The 15,104-nt window shown below is 38.3% G+C and overlaps 1 protein-coding gene across 1 annotated transcript in view; it reads left to right on the top strand.

Moving 5' to 3' along the window:
• COLEC10 (collectin subfamily member 10) overlaps positions 1-11,936 on the top strand; it is a 36,693-nt gene extending 24,757 nt beyond the window's left edge. The window contains exons 4-6 of the mRNA XM_036120286.2: positions 7,792-7,845; positions 9,370-9,465; positions 11,341-11,936. Coding sequence (XP_035976179.1) covers positions 7,792-7,845; positions 9,370-9,465; positions 11,341-11,732 — 542 coding nt within the window. The 3' untranslated portion in view covers positions 11,733-11,936. The remainder of the gene's footprint in view (positions 1-7,791; positions 7,846-9,369; positions 9,466-11,340) is intronic.
• Positions 11,937-15,104: the final 3,168 nt, after the last annotated feature.

Raw genomic sequence — 15,104 nt, 5'->3', positions numbered from 1 at the left:
CTTTATTATCTAAGCGCTCCTGCATCTTGTCTTCTCATAAAGCTCCACAATGATAGCAGGTTCCAGTGGCTCCTGATGGTCAGCAGTTCATACTGGCATTGTCCCACTTGGTTTGAAGATACAAAGCCGAATGAGAATTGCAGTTTTATTGCAAGGAGCTCATAGACTATTTAGGAAGATAGGACATAGGACTTTCTCAGAAAGAATTAGAATACTGAGTAACTAAATGACTACTATAGGAACCATGTGGGAGAGTAAGGCCAGATTGATATAAAGACCTGAGCTAGGTCTTGAAGAACAGTGACATGTTTATGGAAATGGGGGGAAAGTCCTTTGAGGGGTGGCAAGAGATACTTGTGCAAAGGTACAGAGCTGAGGAAACTCAGTGCCACAGGTAACAGAAGTATGCAGCCTTGAGGTGTACCCTGCAGCCTTCCTTCCTTACATGCCCGAGCAGCTGCATGATCAGGCGTGTGCCTCCCATCACCCACAGTGTGTTCTTGGGCAGGTTGATTGGTGCAGTGTAAGCTGACGCTGTGGCCCCTCACTTCTCATCCCGTAGCTTGGTATTTCCTCTCTCCCTGTTCTTTTCCAACTCATTCCTTTGAGAATTTTCCTTCTGCCTGCATTTGAGGGCGGGGACAGTGTAGTACCACTGAAAAGAAGTTGCTATGCTTATTTCTGATTCCGTGGCCTATAGCGTATGTTCACCTGTGATTGAAATTCTCATAGCTGGGGAAGAGCTAGATGGACTCCTCATAGATGATGACTCTTTCCGTAGTATGGATTTGGGGTGGTTTTACCATGAAGCTAATGAAGCTTTGGCTTCAGAGCCCCCCACTTATTGGGGTTCTTCCCAAGACCCTGAGAGGAGCCTTATGAATGCACATGGCCATGTCTTGGTAGAGTTTGTAAAGTAAGGCATTTTATCCTCAACTGGGTAAAAGAGTGCCTCTCAACATTTTTTTTAAAAAACTATTTCCTCCTTAACCAGCCTTTTTAGACATATTGCCTCCCAACCAGCTTTTTAGATATATTTTTTTCTAATTGCCCTCCCCTATGAAATTTTAATACCACCTATGGACTATATATCTGTTATGCGTTGTATGTCTATTTTGCTTCATGTATAAAAGAGAGTAAGATTTTTCACCCCCCTTGAACCGACTTTTATATCCTTGAGCCGATGTTGTCCTCATTGAGAATGCACAGCTTAACACTACTGTATCCTTCTGCTCCAGCTTCCCTCTGTCAGACTTCTCTTTGTATCAGCTGGTTATGGGAGTGGACACAAGTATTTTGGGAGCTCACCAGGAGGAACTTGAGTGGGGGAAACATTTAGCTTGGACTTGCATGGGATAGGCTTACATTGTTTGCAGTTACCTCCGTGTATAGTTATTGCTAATAATTTCAATCTAAGACTAGTTTCCAAGAATATGCTTACCACTTACTGTGCAGATCTATCCAAAGTCATGGTGAAAACGTGCAGGGGCAGAGATCAGATCATCACAGGAATGTGTCTTGGGGCATCCAGCACAAGAAATGTGTGAGTTGTGGAAAAGAAACAGTGTTTGAAATGTACAGGGTCAGAGCTAGGCTGTGGAAAATGTTTCCAAACCCAACAGCTCATACATGAAAAAGAAGTTAGAGAAGGATTCTCAAGTTTGAAAATATTCTTAATTTACATAAATCATCAATACTCAGTTTTAAAGGTGAAAGAAATTTCTTACACCATTAATAATAAAACAAAATTCAGATTTCTGCATATAAGCTTTGAGAAATTCACTTGCATTAATCCTTCTGTTAAGAATGACTACCTGAGTCAAAAAAAAAAAAAAAAAAAAAAGGCAAGACAAAAGAAAAAACAGATACAAATTTGAAGGCCCAGGAGAGCAACCAAATTGAATAGGACTTTAGGGGCCTGATCCAGAGAAGAGAACCACACTAAGGTGAACTATGCATTCTGTACTATTTTTCCTTTCAAGTCATTCACCAATTCATAAGCAAGGCAGCGCTATGAGACTGAGAAGCTCAAGCAGAAAGTTGCTCAAACTGAACTGGTATCCAAGGCCTGCCAAGAAGAGTGACCCAGGAAAAATGCCACTCTTTTTCACTTCAAAAATAAACATTTTCACTTAGGCCTCCAGAAATTCTGAAAAACATTTAATTAAACATACACCCTTTCATGTTTCAAAACATAATAGCAAGCCAGACACAGAGGGTCCCATACTTAATATGAAAAGGAATATCAACAACAGCAATAGAAACCTATTAAAAATAATGCTCAATAATGAAATCTTGACCACTTCTCTCCTGGGATTGGGAATGAGATGAGCACAGCCCTCATCAACAGTTTTAACCAGCATCATAGCAGAGGTTCTAGCTAGAGAGAAAATTGTAAGAACAGGAGATAAGAATCACAATAATTGGAAACAAAGAAATAAAAGGGTCATTATTTGCAGATGATGTGAGTGCATATCCAGAAAATACAAATGAATCTACAGATTAACTATTTGTATTAAGTTTTTTACACAGTTTAGCTGTACAAAATCAATTTTGTTTCTATATACCAGAAACCGTTAAAAATGAAATTAAAAAGATGCCACTAATTACAGCATCAAAATTATTAAGTTTCTAGGAATAAAGCTAGAAAGGAAGGTGTCTAAGCCTTCTACAACAAACAGGACATAATGATAATGAGAGAAATTAAAGAATGTTTAAGAAAATGGTGGCAAAACTACATTCATAGATTGGAAGGCTCAATAAGGTTAGGATGATCAATATGGTTAACATGACCCCCAAATTTATGTGTAGATCAATGCTATCTCAATCAACAGCCCAGAAGTAGCTCTCTTGGAATTTAACAAGCCAATTCAAAATGTATATGGAAATGAAAGGAACCAAGAATACCTAAGATAACCTTAAAAAAAAAGAAAAACAAAGCTGGAAGGCTGAATTTAAACATTTGTTTTAAAGCTACAATCATTAAGATAGTGTTAATTTATGCAGAGACAGATAAATACATCAATGAAAGGGAATGGAACATTCAGGAAGACTCCTAAATTTGGTTATGCAAAGTTGATGTTACTTTGCAATGGGAAATGATGTACTTATCAATAAGTAGTGCTAGATCAATTGCATATTCATGAATGCAGCCAAACATATGCAGCCCACAAGTATGAAAACGGAATTATAGAGGTACAAATTTATTAATTAAAATGTTATGATTCTTAGTGAATTTTGTAATGTGGTGTCTAATTTTAAAATTCAGTGATTTACTTTTGTTTCTTTTCTTATAAGTATTCATTTTTATACCACTTCTCCATTTGTAATTGGAATAATTTTTCTTAAAGAGGACTCCTCAAATTGCATAAGTTCAGATAAAATGCATCGTGGATCTGCCCCTGGCTGTACCAGCTTCATGTAACGACTGGTTAAGGGATGGAAAGATGTAGCCAGAAAGTGGGATGGGGGACTTCTAAGATTTCTGAGATGTAGCCATGTTCCATGTAGTTGAGATCCCAAGTATCACCCTGGAGATGAGCAGAAGTGTGAGGGGGAGGAGGAGTCACTCTCATGAACACGTCCAGAATTCAAGAAGTTCATTTTTCAATGAGTTATTCTAGATGGTACACTTGCCTAGATTTAGATGTGTTGAATATAGATGAGGCTCCAGCTAAGAGAGTTGGCGTTCGTGATCTTGAGTCAAGTCTTAAACCTTTCATAGAATAAGACAAGGTGTCTTGGGGGGGGTTGGTAGATGACAGAGACAGGAAGAGTAGAGCTCAGTATGATTTTCTGAGCCTCATAGTGGATGAACTTCCACAAATGTTGAAAAAGTAACAGTCTGGAAATGATTGGGTTAACTAACCATAACTTCTTCAAGCCAATTCCATATTTGCATACCTCTATCATTTTACTCATTGTCATGGCTTATTAGCTTGTCTTTTTCCCCCTATAGACTGTGAACTCCTGGAGGAAGAAATGAATGAAAGATTTATTGGGTCTTTTTGCTTAAATAAATATAAGCTCTATGTCGGGACCCTACTTTTTAATCATTTGATCCTAATGCCTCATATACATGGAAATTTTCTAAATGTTTATTGCATTAAGAATAAAAAAGTGAATGATAAAATATATTATTTCCTATGATGTGGCCCTATTTCTACCCTTTATTTCTTATAAGTACTACTGTCCCTTAACATCGATTTCCACCATTCACTAAGATTTCTTTCTCCTCCAGAGATATGCCATCAAAATTTATGAGCATGTCCTGGAATTTCAAAAAAAATTGAGGGTTAGTGTTCTGGCTCACCTGGATTAATTTCATTTTTAATCTGTACTTTGAAATTTATTGTTCTCATTTTGTCAATGGCCCTTCTAAATTTTTCACTGACTCAGATTAATCTCAACTTTCTGGGCTGACCTTAATGTTGTCACTTGCATGGACAAAGTAGCTTTCCGGATGTCAATATTTCATTTTAGGAATAAGAGTGAATGATTTAGTACAGGCAAATTCAATCTCATAGCAAAATAAATGTTTTTACTTAAGGTCAATAATCCTTTTACAGTGGAAGCATTATGATTTTTGTTTGTTTGTTTGCTTAAATACAACCTCTAATTCTTCAGCCTTAAGACAGTTATTACTGACATGTTCCCGCTCGTGGGCCAAAATAAGTTTTCGTGTATGGCTGTAAACCAGAATTCATTTTGGGGAAATAGGCACTATCAGCTCACATCTGCCATGAACCAGCTAAGTATGTGGCAAGCTTTCCAGCTAAGTATGTGGCAGAAGCTAACATTGGTTGATCATTCTCTATGACTCAAGCACAGAGTTAATCCCGTGAGAAGATGACATTATCTAATTTATCCTCCTTAACAATCTTCTGATTCTAGGCACCATTATTTCCACTGAAAAAATGAAGAAATAGAGGCTTAAAGAAATTACGTAACCTGTCCACGTTTAGCTAGTAAATGACAGAGCCAGGATGCAAGGCGTGGTTTTTCGGACTGCCATGGTTGTTCACACTACCACAGCGCCTTGACTTTCCCATCTGTTAAAAAAGGAATGAAATTCATGTGAAAATACTGGAAAGTAGTTGCAGTGCTTACATCTTGTCAGACAAAAAAGCCATTTATCAGTTCAAAAATCTGTTTTCCACACTATTAAGATCCAGCTGAAGGCTCTTGCTTCAGAGAACATCTTCTCTGCTCTGATCCACAGCCATTTTTGCCAAATACCCGGCAGGAACTTCCTTTATTTCACTCTGTGAGTAGGTAAGAGTGATAGTGTCCCATTTCCTTGGTCTCTGATGTGTGCTTTGTTTTCCTTAAAACCCCCATTATTTTTATAAAACAAATACTCCATTTAGGCTTCTTTGATGTTCACCATTGGGTTTAGCCCAGAACTAGGATCACAGCAGGACTAGAATCAACTTTCAGCCCACATTGAATTAAAAGGGATCCACATTTAAAGAAAACACACTATTTTCAAAAGATAAAATATTAATCTATATTCATACGATTTTTTAAGTCCATATTGTTTCTGGTGGTGACAAGGACTTCGCATTCCTTTCAACTACTGATAACATTTTTTTAATACTTTGCTTTCATTCATTAAATCATTGGTTCACTCATTTGGGAAACACCATGAACTGGGGAGCCAGAAATTGTTGGGTTTCGATACCAGCACTGCCACTGAATTGCTAGATGTCCTTGAACAAGTTATGTTGCCTCTATGATCCTCCATTCTCTCCACTGTAGAATAAAGATAATGATAATACCTAACTCATAGGATTTATTTGATAATATCTATAAATAATATGATAATATCTATAAATAATATGATAATATCTATAAAGTATCTGGAACAGTACTTAGCAAATGTATATTCCCTTTCTTCCCATTAATATATTCTCAAAATCTATTTTCATCTTTAACAAATTACATATGAGAGAAATTGAGGAATTTGCAGGACACAATTTAGGTGTGAGCAGATCTATCTTCCTCATCAGGGTGCATGGCATATTTCCATGCTTTTTTCCAACCGTACCTCTGCTGTGCATTGTCCCCTATCTTGCTCCCATCTTCATCTGCTGAAATTTTTCAGAACTAAGTTCCAGTGCTATCTTGCCAGGCGAGGCTTCCTTCCTCCTTCCAGCTGAAGCATTATGTCATTTACCTCCTTCTCAGAATATATTATCTCTGTTCAATATCTCTCTTACAGTTTTTACCACATTCTATTGTCACGGATTTCCACCATTGTCTTATTTCATTCAAGTGCAAGTTCTGAGGCTTCCTCCTACATATTTAAATTGCATTCTGAATTTCAAGGACCTCTCCTTCTGTTTGAGGAGCTCATGAATGTCCACCATCACTGTAAAGAGAAGTGTCCACATGGGTCAATTTGGAAAGGCTCAGTAAATTCTTGGGGCCCTGGCAAGCAGCCTTTCCTGGAAGATCGAGCAATCAGCAGACAGTAATAAAAAGAACAGGTAATGAGCAGGCAACATGGGCTACCTTATGGGTTTTAGAGTGCCTCCCATTTTTTTCCCTTTTGCTGGTAAAGGATGGGGTTAGGCAGAACCTCAATCCTGACTCTGTTTCCCCTCACATTGCCCCCTTGGATAATATAACTAATTCCCTGGCCTTGCCAAACTCCTATAAAGGTAAGCAAGCCCCCATACTCCTCTAACCTGGATGACCTTCATCCTATATTCATTCCTCCCAAATTCTTTCTTTTTCTTTTTCCAGTTCATAATTGAAGCCTAAACTCTATTTTACTACCATCAGGATCTTCTCTTTTGATTCTCAAGAACTTCAGCCAAACATTTCCTCTTGGAAATCAAAAGCTTTTGCTTTCAATTATTATGTCTGATGTAGGCTTCAAGGGCTTATTTTGAAGTTGAAAAAAAAAAATCAACATTTTTTTCTCTCTGCTTTAATAATCCTGATTCCCTGAGAATTATTTTGTGGATGTCTCTGACTGAATAAGAAAATGGCTACATACAAAGCAGAGCAGAGGAGAAAATTATCAAGGTTGATATTTCAGCATAATATATTTGACACAACTTTATATTACAGATATTTGCATACATCACATCTTTTCAAAAAGCATAAACCCCTTCAGGTCAGTTTAATCTTGTCTCTCTTTATATCCTCTCAAAGTACCAAGCTTTTTGTCTTGCATAGAGTAAGTAATAAATAGTAAATATTTGAATTAAACTAAGCAGTGGGTGTTATACGAAAACAATGGATCGTGTATCACCATATCAGAAACTAACGATGTATTGCATGGTGACTAACATAACATAATAAAATTTAAAAAAAGAAAAAGAAAAAGCCCAATATATGTTTTAGAAAATCCAAGGGCAAAGCCATATGGAAGAACATGGGAGCATAATAAATACACAGACACTACAATGTACTAATCAATTAATTCAGATATACAGAACAATGGTACTTTGAAAGTTAAAAGCATGCAGAGAATTGTATTAGCCTGTCTCAGAAGGCCATGTTAGTAGGACAGGTGACACAAATTTAAATGTTTCTTTGCCCCCCCATCAGAATTCTACATTCAATCTAAATAAATTATGACTTGTTTGATTAGTTGTATCTGTGCAGCCAACTCAAAATCGAATTATTTATATAAAATCAGGGAATATTAGTTGGAGATATTGTAAATGAAATTTAAAAACTCTTTCCTATGTTTTCAGGTATGTAAGATATTGTCTGCCAGAAATGATTCCACCATTTTAGTTAATTGTTCTTTTCATGGCTGTTGTTTTTGTTCAGGTGACAAAGGGGAAAAGGGTTTGCCCGGGATACCAGGAGGAAAAGGCAAAGCAGGTACGACACGCTCATTTTTCTCTTAAATTTCTAGCGTCATTCCAAATGTATTCATCTTTAAAAATAAATACATTTTTATGAAAAAACAATAGTCCTCTCAATGCTTTACCTTATTTTGCTTGGGCTAGAGGGAAGGAAAGAAGGGAACTTTCCTCTCTATCTGCTGGTGACTTTCCAAGCCCTGGGGAAGGGAATGATGGCACATTCCATCCTAGTCATGCTTAGTGGGAGGAAGCAAACCCAGCACATCAGGAAGCAGCCCTCATCGTCCTAGAGCAGAGGAAAATCCACCATGGCCTCAGCAGTTAGGACTGTACCAGTGTGCCCTACATTCCACCAGCATCTCAACCAAACAGGGGACAGCAGTTTGCCCACAGCAAACTGGCCCGATCTGGAAAGACCCCATGGATACAGAATGTGACTTCAGTGGTCAGGGAGAGTCTCCCTGAGTCCTGAAGGAATTTTATTTCCAGTGCTATGTGCAGGGAAAAAAGTAGATTGCTCTGGGGGAGGTCACAGAGTTGTAGTGAAGACTAATTCTAAGAACTATTTCAAATTTCCTATATTTAACTGTGAATGTGGATAAATAAAGCCACAGATATTTCCCCCCTTTGGCTAATAAAATTCTTTTTGCTTTTCAACTGCCAAAGAAGAAAGCAAAAGGGACTGATTACATGAAGCAGCCATTAAATAGAAAAAGGTCATCATTTGAATTTCACATCATTTTCTTTAAATTTCTTTCTCTGTCACAGTATCAGCAGGTAGTTGAAAAGGTAAATGAACAAAGAGGGAATTAATGGCAGAAATTAAAATCAGAGTTAATCCACAAATGGGACAACTGGCTCTTGAAATTATAAGTTGAATCTATTCACAAGACTTCAACTTAGTCCTTGAAACATTCAAGGATCATTCAAGCTGTACTTGAAATGGATAATCAGAATTATCATTTGGTTTCATCATGAAAGTTTTCTCCTTTCTTGGGAGAGTTGTGTGAGCCAGTGAGCAATGCAGTTAAGAGAAGAGAAGACTGGCTAGAAATTTGTTTTAAGAAAGCTGTAAAGATTTTATTTTGAGATTGGATGGACACATTCTGTGTTCAACAAAAATGCCAAATGGTCCACAGTATGTGTGCAGGGGTTGGCCATATTTATTCTTCTCTTTAAAAATCTGGTTTAGAGCTGTGTTTTAACCCATCCAAGATACTTAAAAAGGTATTTTGTAAATTCCTGAAGACAACGTAATGTAGAAGCCTTGTTTTAAGTAAAAGACTAAAAGTATTAGCCTTTCTCAGAAGGCCATGTTAGTAGGACAGGTGACACAAATTTAAATGTTTCTTTGCCGCCCCATCAGAATTCTACATTCAATCTAAATAAATTATGACTTGTTTGATTAGTTGTATCTGTGCAGCCAACTCAGTATAGCCAGACTAGGAAAAGATAGTAAAGATTGAGAAGAGAGCAACTGCCCTTTCCAACTGATCTTTATGTGCTCCAACATGAATTCACAGTTTTTGTCATTTAAAAGGCACCGTCTGTGACTGCGGAAGGTACCGGAAAGTTGTTGGACAACTGGATATTAGTGTTGCTCGCCTCAAAACATCTATGAAGTTTGTCAAGAATGGTGAGTATATCGTCTTTTGCCTTGTGCTGTCTACCAATTTAATCTCTTTTGACATTACAGTCTCAGGATTCCTAGTGGGGAATACCTAGGATCAGGCAAAGACCTACTGAGATAGTGTCACCCACGTACAGGTGTCTCAAGATGCTAATTATCCTCTCAGACTTCAGGGCCCTCTGGGACCACTACCTACATATATTCACATGTATCACATTGCCTATGGATAGAAAAAGATACTTTCTGGAGAGAGGGGAATGGAGAAAAGGGTAGAGTTTGGCAAGCCACGCCTTAAGAATAAAAAGGGACAGGAAGAGTCAAACAGAGCCAGTATCTCAGAAAAGAGAAGTAATGGTAAAAAGCAATAGCTATTTTCTTGAGTACTTGAATTTATCCCCAGGGTGTAGGTATTGTGATTACCCTGAAGCTTAGAGAAATTACCTTGCCCATAGATACAGAGCTAATTAACAGGGGATCAGGGATTCGAATACTGGTTTCACAGATGGCTCTACCCTCAAAACACATCAACAGAACATTATGCGTTTCTCTGAATTGTGCAACTTCCCACATTAGGCATTTTTGTTACCCCTTGCCATTTCCCCATTGTAGTTAGCAGTGAAGCCCTTGAGGTGGCTTAATGTGTTCTCTTCTGAGACAGTATGAATGAAGAATCTATTGTAGTTACAGTTGAAACTGGTCTTCTTTTGTTGTACTTTTATTTATTGTAACCCAGCTATGTTTGTTGTACATTATTAGAAACACACATATGCCATCTTGTGTTCATCTTCGTCTTGTAATACTCTTAATTATAAATCTGGTTATAATTAGTACTGAGACGCTGTCTCTGACATGACTTGGATTCTCATTAAAAAAAAACAAAACAAAAACCAGACCCTAGAGCTTCCACATAGAGCAATAGTTTTTGACATTTATTGGCGTGGTCACAGATTTCTTAGTAAATTTTGATTTATAGACCCAAAGAAATATATGTAGATGCCCCCAAAGCCTAAAACATATTTAACATATTATGAGCTCAGGATGATTCTGAGTCCCCAATTCTGTCCTGAAGCTTATTCAGTAGCTTAGTACTTCATGTACATGGAGTGAACATGGACAAACTCAATCTATGTACATGTTCATAGCCCAGGAATTCAGCCCAAAGGTGACAAACTTCTATATTATTCCTATGTCCATTCAATAAGCTTTTACCATCCCATGCACTCTTGCGGGTTCTGAGGCTACAGAGTGGTAAAGACATGGTCATTGTCCCCAAGACATTCATAGTTTAGTACATGAGGCATGCGACCAACAATTACACTAGAATGTGTTGAGTGATACAAAAGAGGAAGAGGAAGAGCTATGGAAACATGGGGGAGTGTGCACAAGAGCCCCATGCCTGTCCAGAGACACTGGAAAGGCTCTTATGGGAGAAAATATTTCCACTGGGATCTAAATGACAAGTAGGAGTTTTCCAGGTAAAGCAGTGAGAAGACTTTCCAGCCATGAAAATCATGGAAATGGAAGAGAGAAGGGCATGATCTTGGGACTCTAAGTATGGCAAAGCATAGAGTAGGATGGAAAAATAGTCTGAGAGGAGCTAAGTGGCAACTCATATAACAAACCTTTGTCAAAATAGTCTCTTCTCCACAGTTGTGTGGGAAGTTAAGGAGGAAGGACAGGGAGGACAAATGGCAGGACCTTGTTTTCCATTTGATAGCTACAAAGGTGATAAAAATATCTAACCAGTGCCTACCTCATACTAAAGACTTGCAAAATAATTGTTGAACACCAAATAAATGAATTTAAATCCAGCAATATTATATACTTACCTTTTCTCCTTTTGAGATGCTTAATCATGCTCATCTTTTCCTCTCTGCAAAGTCATAGCAGGGATTAGGGAAACTGAGGAGAAATTCTACTACATCGTGCAGGAGGAGAAGAACTATAGGGAATCCCTGACCCACTGCCGGATCCGGGGTGGGATGCTGGCCATGCCAAAGGACGAAGCTGCCAACACACTCATCGCTGACTATGTGGCCAAGAGTGGCTTTTTCCGGGTGTTCATCGGGGTGAATGACCTTGAGAAGGAGGGACAGTATGTGTTCACGGACAACACTCCACTACAGAACTACAGCAACTGGAAAGAGGGGGAGCCTAGTGACCCCTATGGTCACGAGGACTGTGTGGAAATGCTGAGCTCAGGCAGATGGAATGACACAGAGTGCCATCTTACCATGTACTTTGTCTGTGAGTTTGTCAAGAAGAAAAAGTAACTCTGCAGATGCTATACATTTGTTATTTCTCTGTGACTATCATCGCAGTTATTTTTATACATCCTTTTCTTTCTAATTACACCAAATTCATTCTGACTCAAGACAAGTAGAAAATGCTGAACTGAGGTTTGGAATCCCCATTGCCATGGTCTTCTTTGATGATTTTGAACATTTTCATACACAGTATATTATCGAGCCAATAGCTCACCAAGTTACATGGATCCTCAGAGAGAGTTTGAATTACTAGTTGTGCAGGATGTGGTTGTCTATGTGTCAAATGAAATGTTCTCTTGGCATTTGCTCTGCCGCCTCTCCCTAGACCCCTAAGCCACTGTCTATTTAGCCCAGTGGATAATTGGACAGTCGGTTGGTGATGATTAGGCTAACTTGCCCTTGCTCAAAGCCAGACATATGGGAAGGCCTTCTGTTAGGAATGCATAGATATTTTCTGTCTTTGAAGCCAAGATCCCCTATTTTTTGGTCATTCGCCATGGCTATAGCCACACTGGAAAGGTCCTCCTGTTTGTACAGATATAAAAATACTTCAACCCCAAACCTCTATCTGAGAAACTTCTGGCCTGTGACCTGTTCCAGACCATATGGAATCACACAGACAACTTCCGTGCTTCTGATCGATGACCTTCACTGAGGTCTACCAAGCAGTTGCCTTGGTCTCTTTCAATAGGCCCACAGCTGAATCCCAGGGCTCCAGGTTTTAACTCTGATTTGAGGAAAGAGGAACTTTAGAAATTGAAAAGAAAAAAAAGAGAGAGAGAGGATTTTTTCCAAATAATATTATTTATAATCCTCCTGTTAAATTGCCCCCTGTTACTAATATGGCCCCATTTTTCCTTGTCTTGGGTTTAGCCATATCAACTTTTCTCCCCTTATGCATGGGGAATGAAGGAAGGAGTTTGTGAAGCTTTCAGAAAACTCTAGAAGTTTCAAGGTGCTACCAATGTCAAGTCGCCAAGTCCTCTCCTCCTTGTCTTTACTATATCACTTATGGTGACATTTCATGGGAGGCATTTTACTTTCCGTCACTGTATTTTGTAAAAACCCCATACCAGAGACGCCCTTTGTAGTACTCTGATGTCACAGGAATGTGGTAGGTGTGGAGTCTGGAACATGCCTATGACTCACATTTATCGAGCTGGTAAAATTCTACTTTGATCTGCCAGTCAAAACTCAAAGCAGCTTTCATTTCAAATTTGAAAATAATATAGTTCAACAAAACTCTAGATTTTCCCCTTATAAACTGCTGCTCCGGTTATAGTTTGTGACATATGATTAGACGGTTTAAAATGCTGGCAAATGGTTAATGAAATAAGAGAAACGGATCTACAACATATGTTCACCTTAAACCATCTGTCCATGATTTCACCCATGACTAACTGGTTATGAGATAAGATTTAATTAGGTTATTTCTGTGGGTTTATCGAGAGTCACAAACTCAGGTCCTACAGGGGCTGTACAAGATGACATAAATAAATCAAGTGGAACTGGTGGGGATCCTAGTACTGAATACAGCTTATTCTTCTAAAGGAAACAGCTTCCCTCCTCTACACTCCCCTGCCTGGCCCCCCACCCCCGCCACGCACTGCTATGTTTGCTACTGAGGATCCAATATCACGGCATGCTCTGATATTTCAGGAGAAGTCAGAAAGCTGTAACTTTATGATATATTTTCATATTTTTAAATATTGGCAACTAATCAATTTTTAGCCCAAGTTTTAAGTTACACAAAACACTCTACTAGCCAAAAAAAAAAAAAAGTGAAATTTTCATTTCTCATCTCTGGGGAAAAGTTCTGAAGGTTCTAACCATGCTGAATGTCATTAGGATACAGTGACATCAAAGTCAAGGTCTCCCATTTGTACTTCAGTCAATTCAGCTCAATTACAGGAATTTGTTCAATGTTTGCTATTCATCAGGTTAATAAACTAGTTATGTATTCAGAGTTTTGAGAATGTGGCATATGATATTTTGAAGGCAAGTCAGTTTAATAAAAATTATAAAGCAGGACACAATATCAAAGCCAGTAACCTTGGGTGGAATGCCATCCAGTCAAGAGCATGAGGGATAAGAACCTAGGAACGGTTGGAGGAAAAGAAAGGGATAAGAGGAAAAGAGAGAGGGGATGGACAGCAAGCATTGCTTACAGGCAAGTGGCAGTGGGATCCGTGTTCTGATTTGTTCTAGGGGGCCAAAGTATGAATATTTATTGAGTGTACTGTAAGTACTATTATTATTATTATTATCAAAGCATTTCTTTTAATGACTCATCTTTGCTGCCAATGCTTCCAAAAGAAGATGACAGAGTATCTAAGGCACCACACACCTAATTAGATTTACTATAAAACTTACTTAAATTTTGTGAAGCCCTTTGTGCTTTATAAATACCCTCACACATCATTTCTCATTTGATCCTGATGAACTTTGTGCAGTAGGAAGGGAAGACGTTTTTACTGCCATTTTCCCAATGAGCATACTGAGGCCCAAGGAAGCTAAGCAATTTACCCAAGTCAACTCATTTGGGAGAAAAGCAGACTCCAGCCTGCTGATCAAAACTGCCAAGCCAGTGTTCTTTCCAGCCTGTTTACTGCTCATATGAAATGGAAGCTCATCCATGATTCTCTCATGATAGCGGGAACTCAACTAATCTCTCTTGATTACTTTCCAAAGCTAAACAGTAGAGGTAATTAACAGAGATACTGGGGATTTGGAAACTTACCTTACAAATTTGGTGTTCACTGGTTTATTTTTGAAATCATACATGTCTATACCTGGCATGAGTGTTGGGGAGGTGGCTCAGTAGAGCCTCCCTCTAGTTCTGCAGGTAGCTACAGGTATGGGGAAAGCAAAGCAGATATATGAAAATCCAGATTTGCTCAAAATAAAAATGAGGAAATAATTTATTTGCCCCATGAAATTCATGAGAATTCCCTTGAATGATTAGCATTTAAAATCAATTTTATTCTCAAAAAGTTAAATTTATACTCAACTTTTCAGAGATACATCTGTGTACCTCTCAAGGACTACATAAAGTTTCCAAGGGAAGAAAATAAAAAAAAATACATTTACACAGCCCTGCCTTCCCAAAGCAACACATTCCATACCTAGGTAAGAAGAAATATCTTATGTCCAGAGTTCTTGCCCAAACACTGTGGAAAGGTGTATACCCAGTGTTGAGACAGATATAATAGACATTGATCACACTTTGCGCAACCCACCCATAAAAACTGTTGGCACTAAAATTATATATATATATATAGAGAGAGAGAGAGAAATATATATATAGAGAGAGAAAAAAAATATATATATAGAGAGAGAGTCCTGCTTAGATTTATGTTAACCATATATGGGTGCCTG

The sequence above is a fragment of the Halichoerus grypus genome, chromosome 5, assembly GCF_964656455.1.
Source record: "Halichoerus grypus chromosome 5, mHalGry1.hap1.1, whole genome shotgun sequence".
Taxonomy (NCBI): domain Eukaryota; kingdom Metazoa; phylum Chordata; class Mammalia; order Carnivora; family Phocidae; genus Halichoerus; species Halichoerus grypus.
Note: the sequence above shows the minus strand (reverse complement) of the source record. Positions and strands in the feature narration are given on the sequence as shown.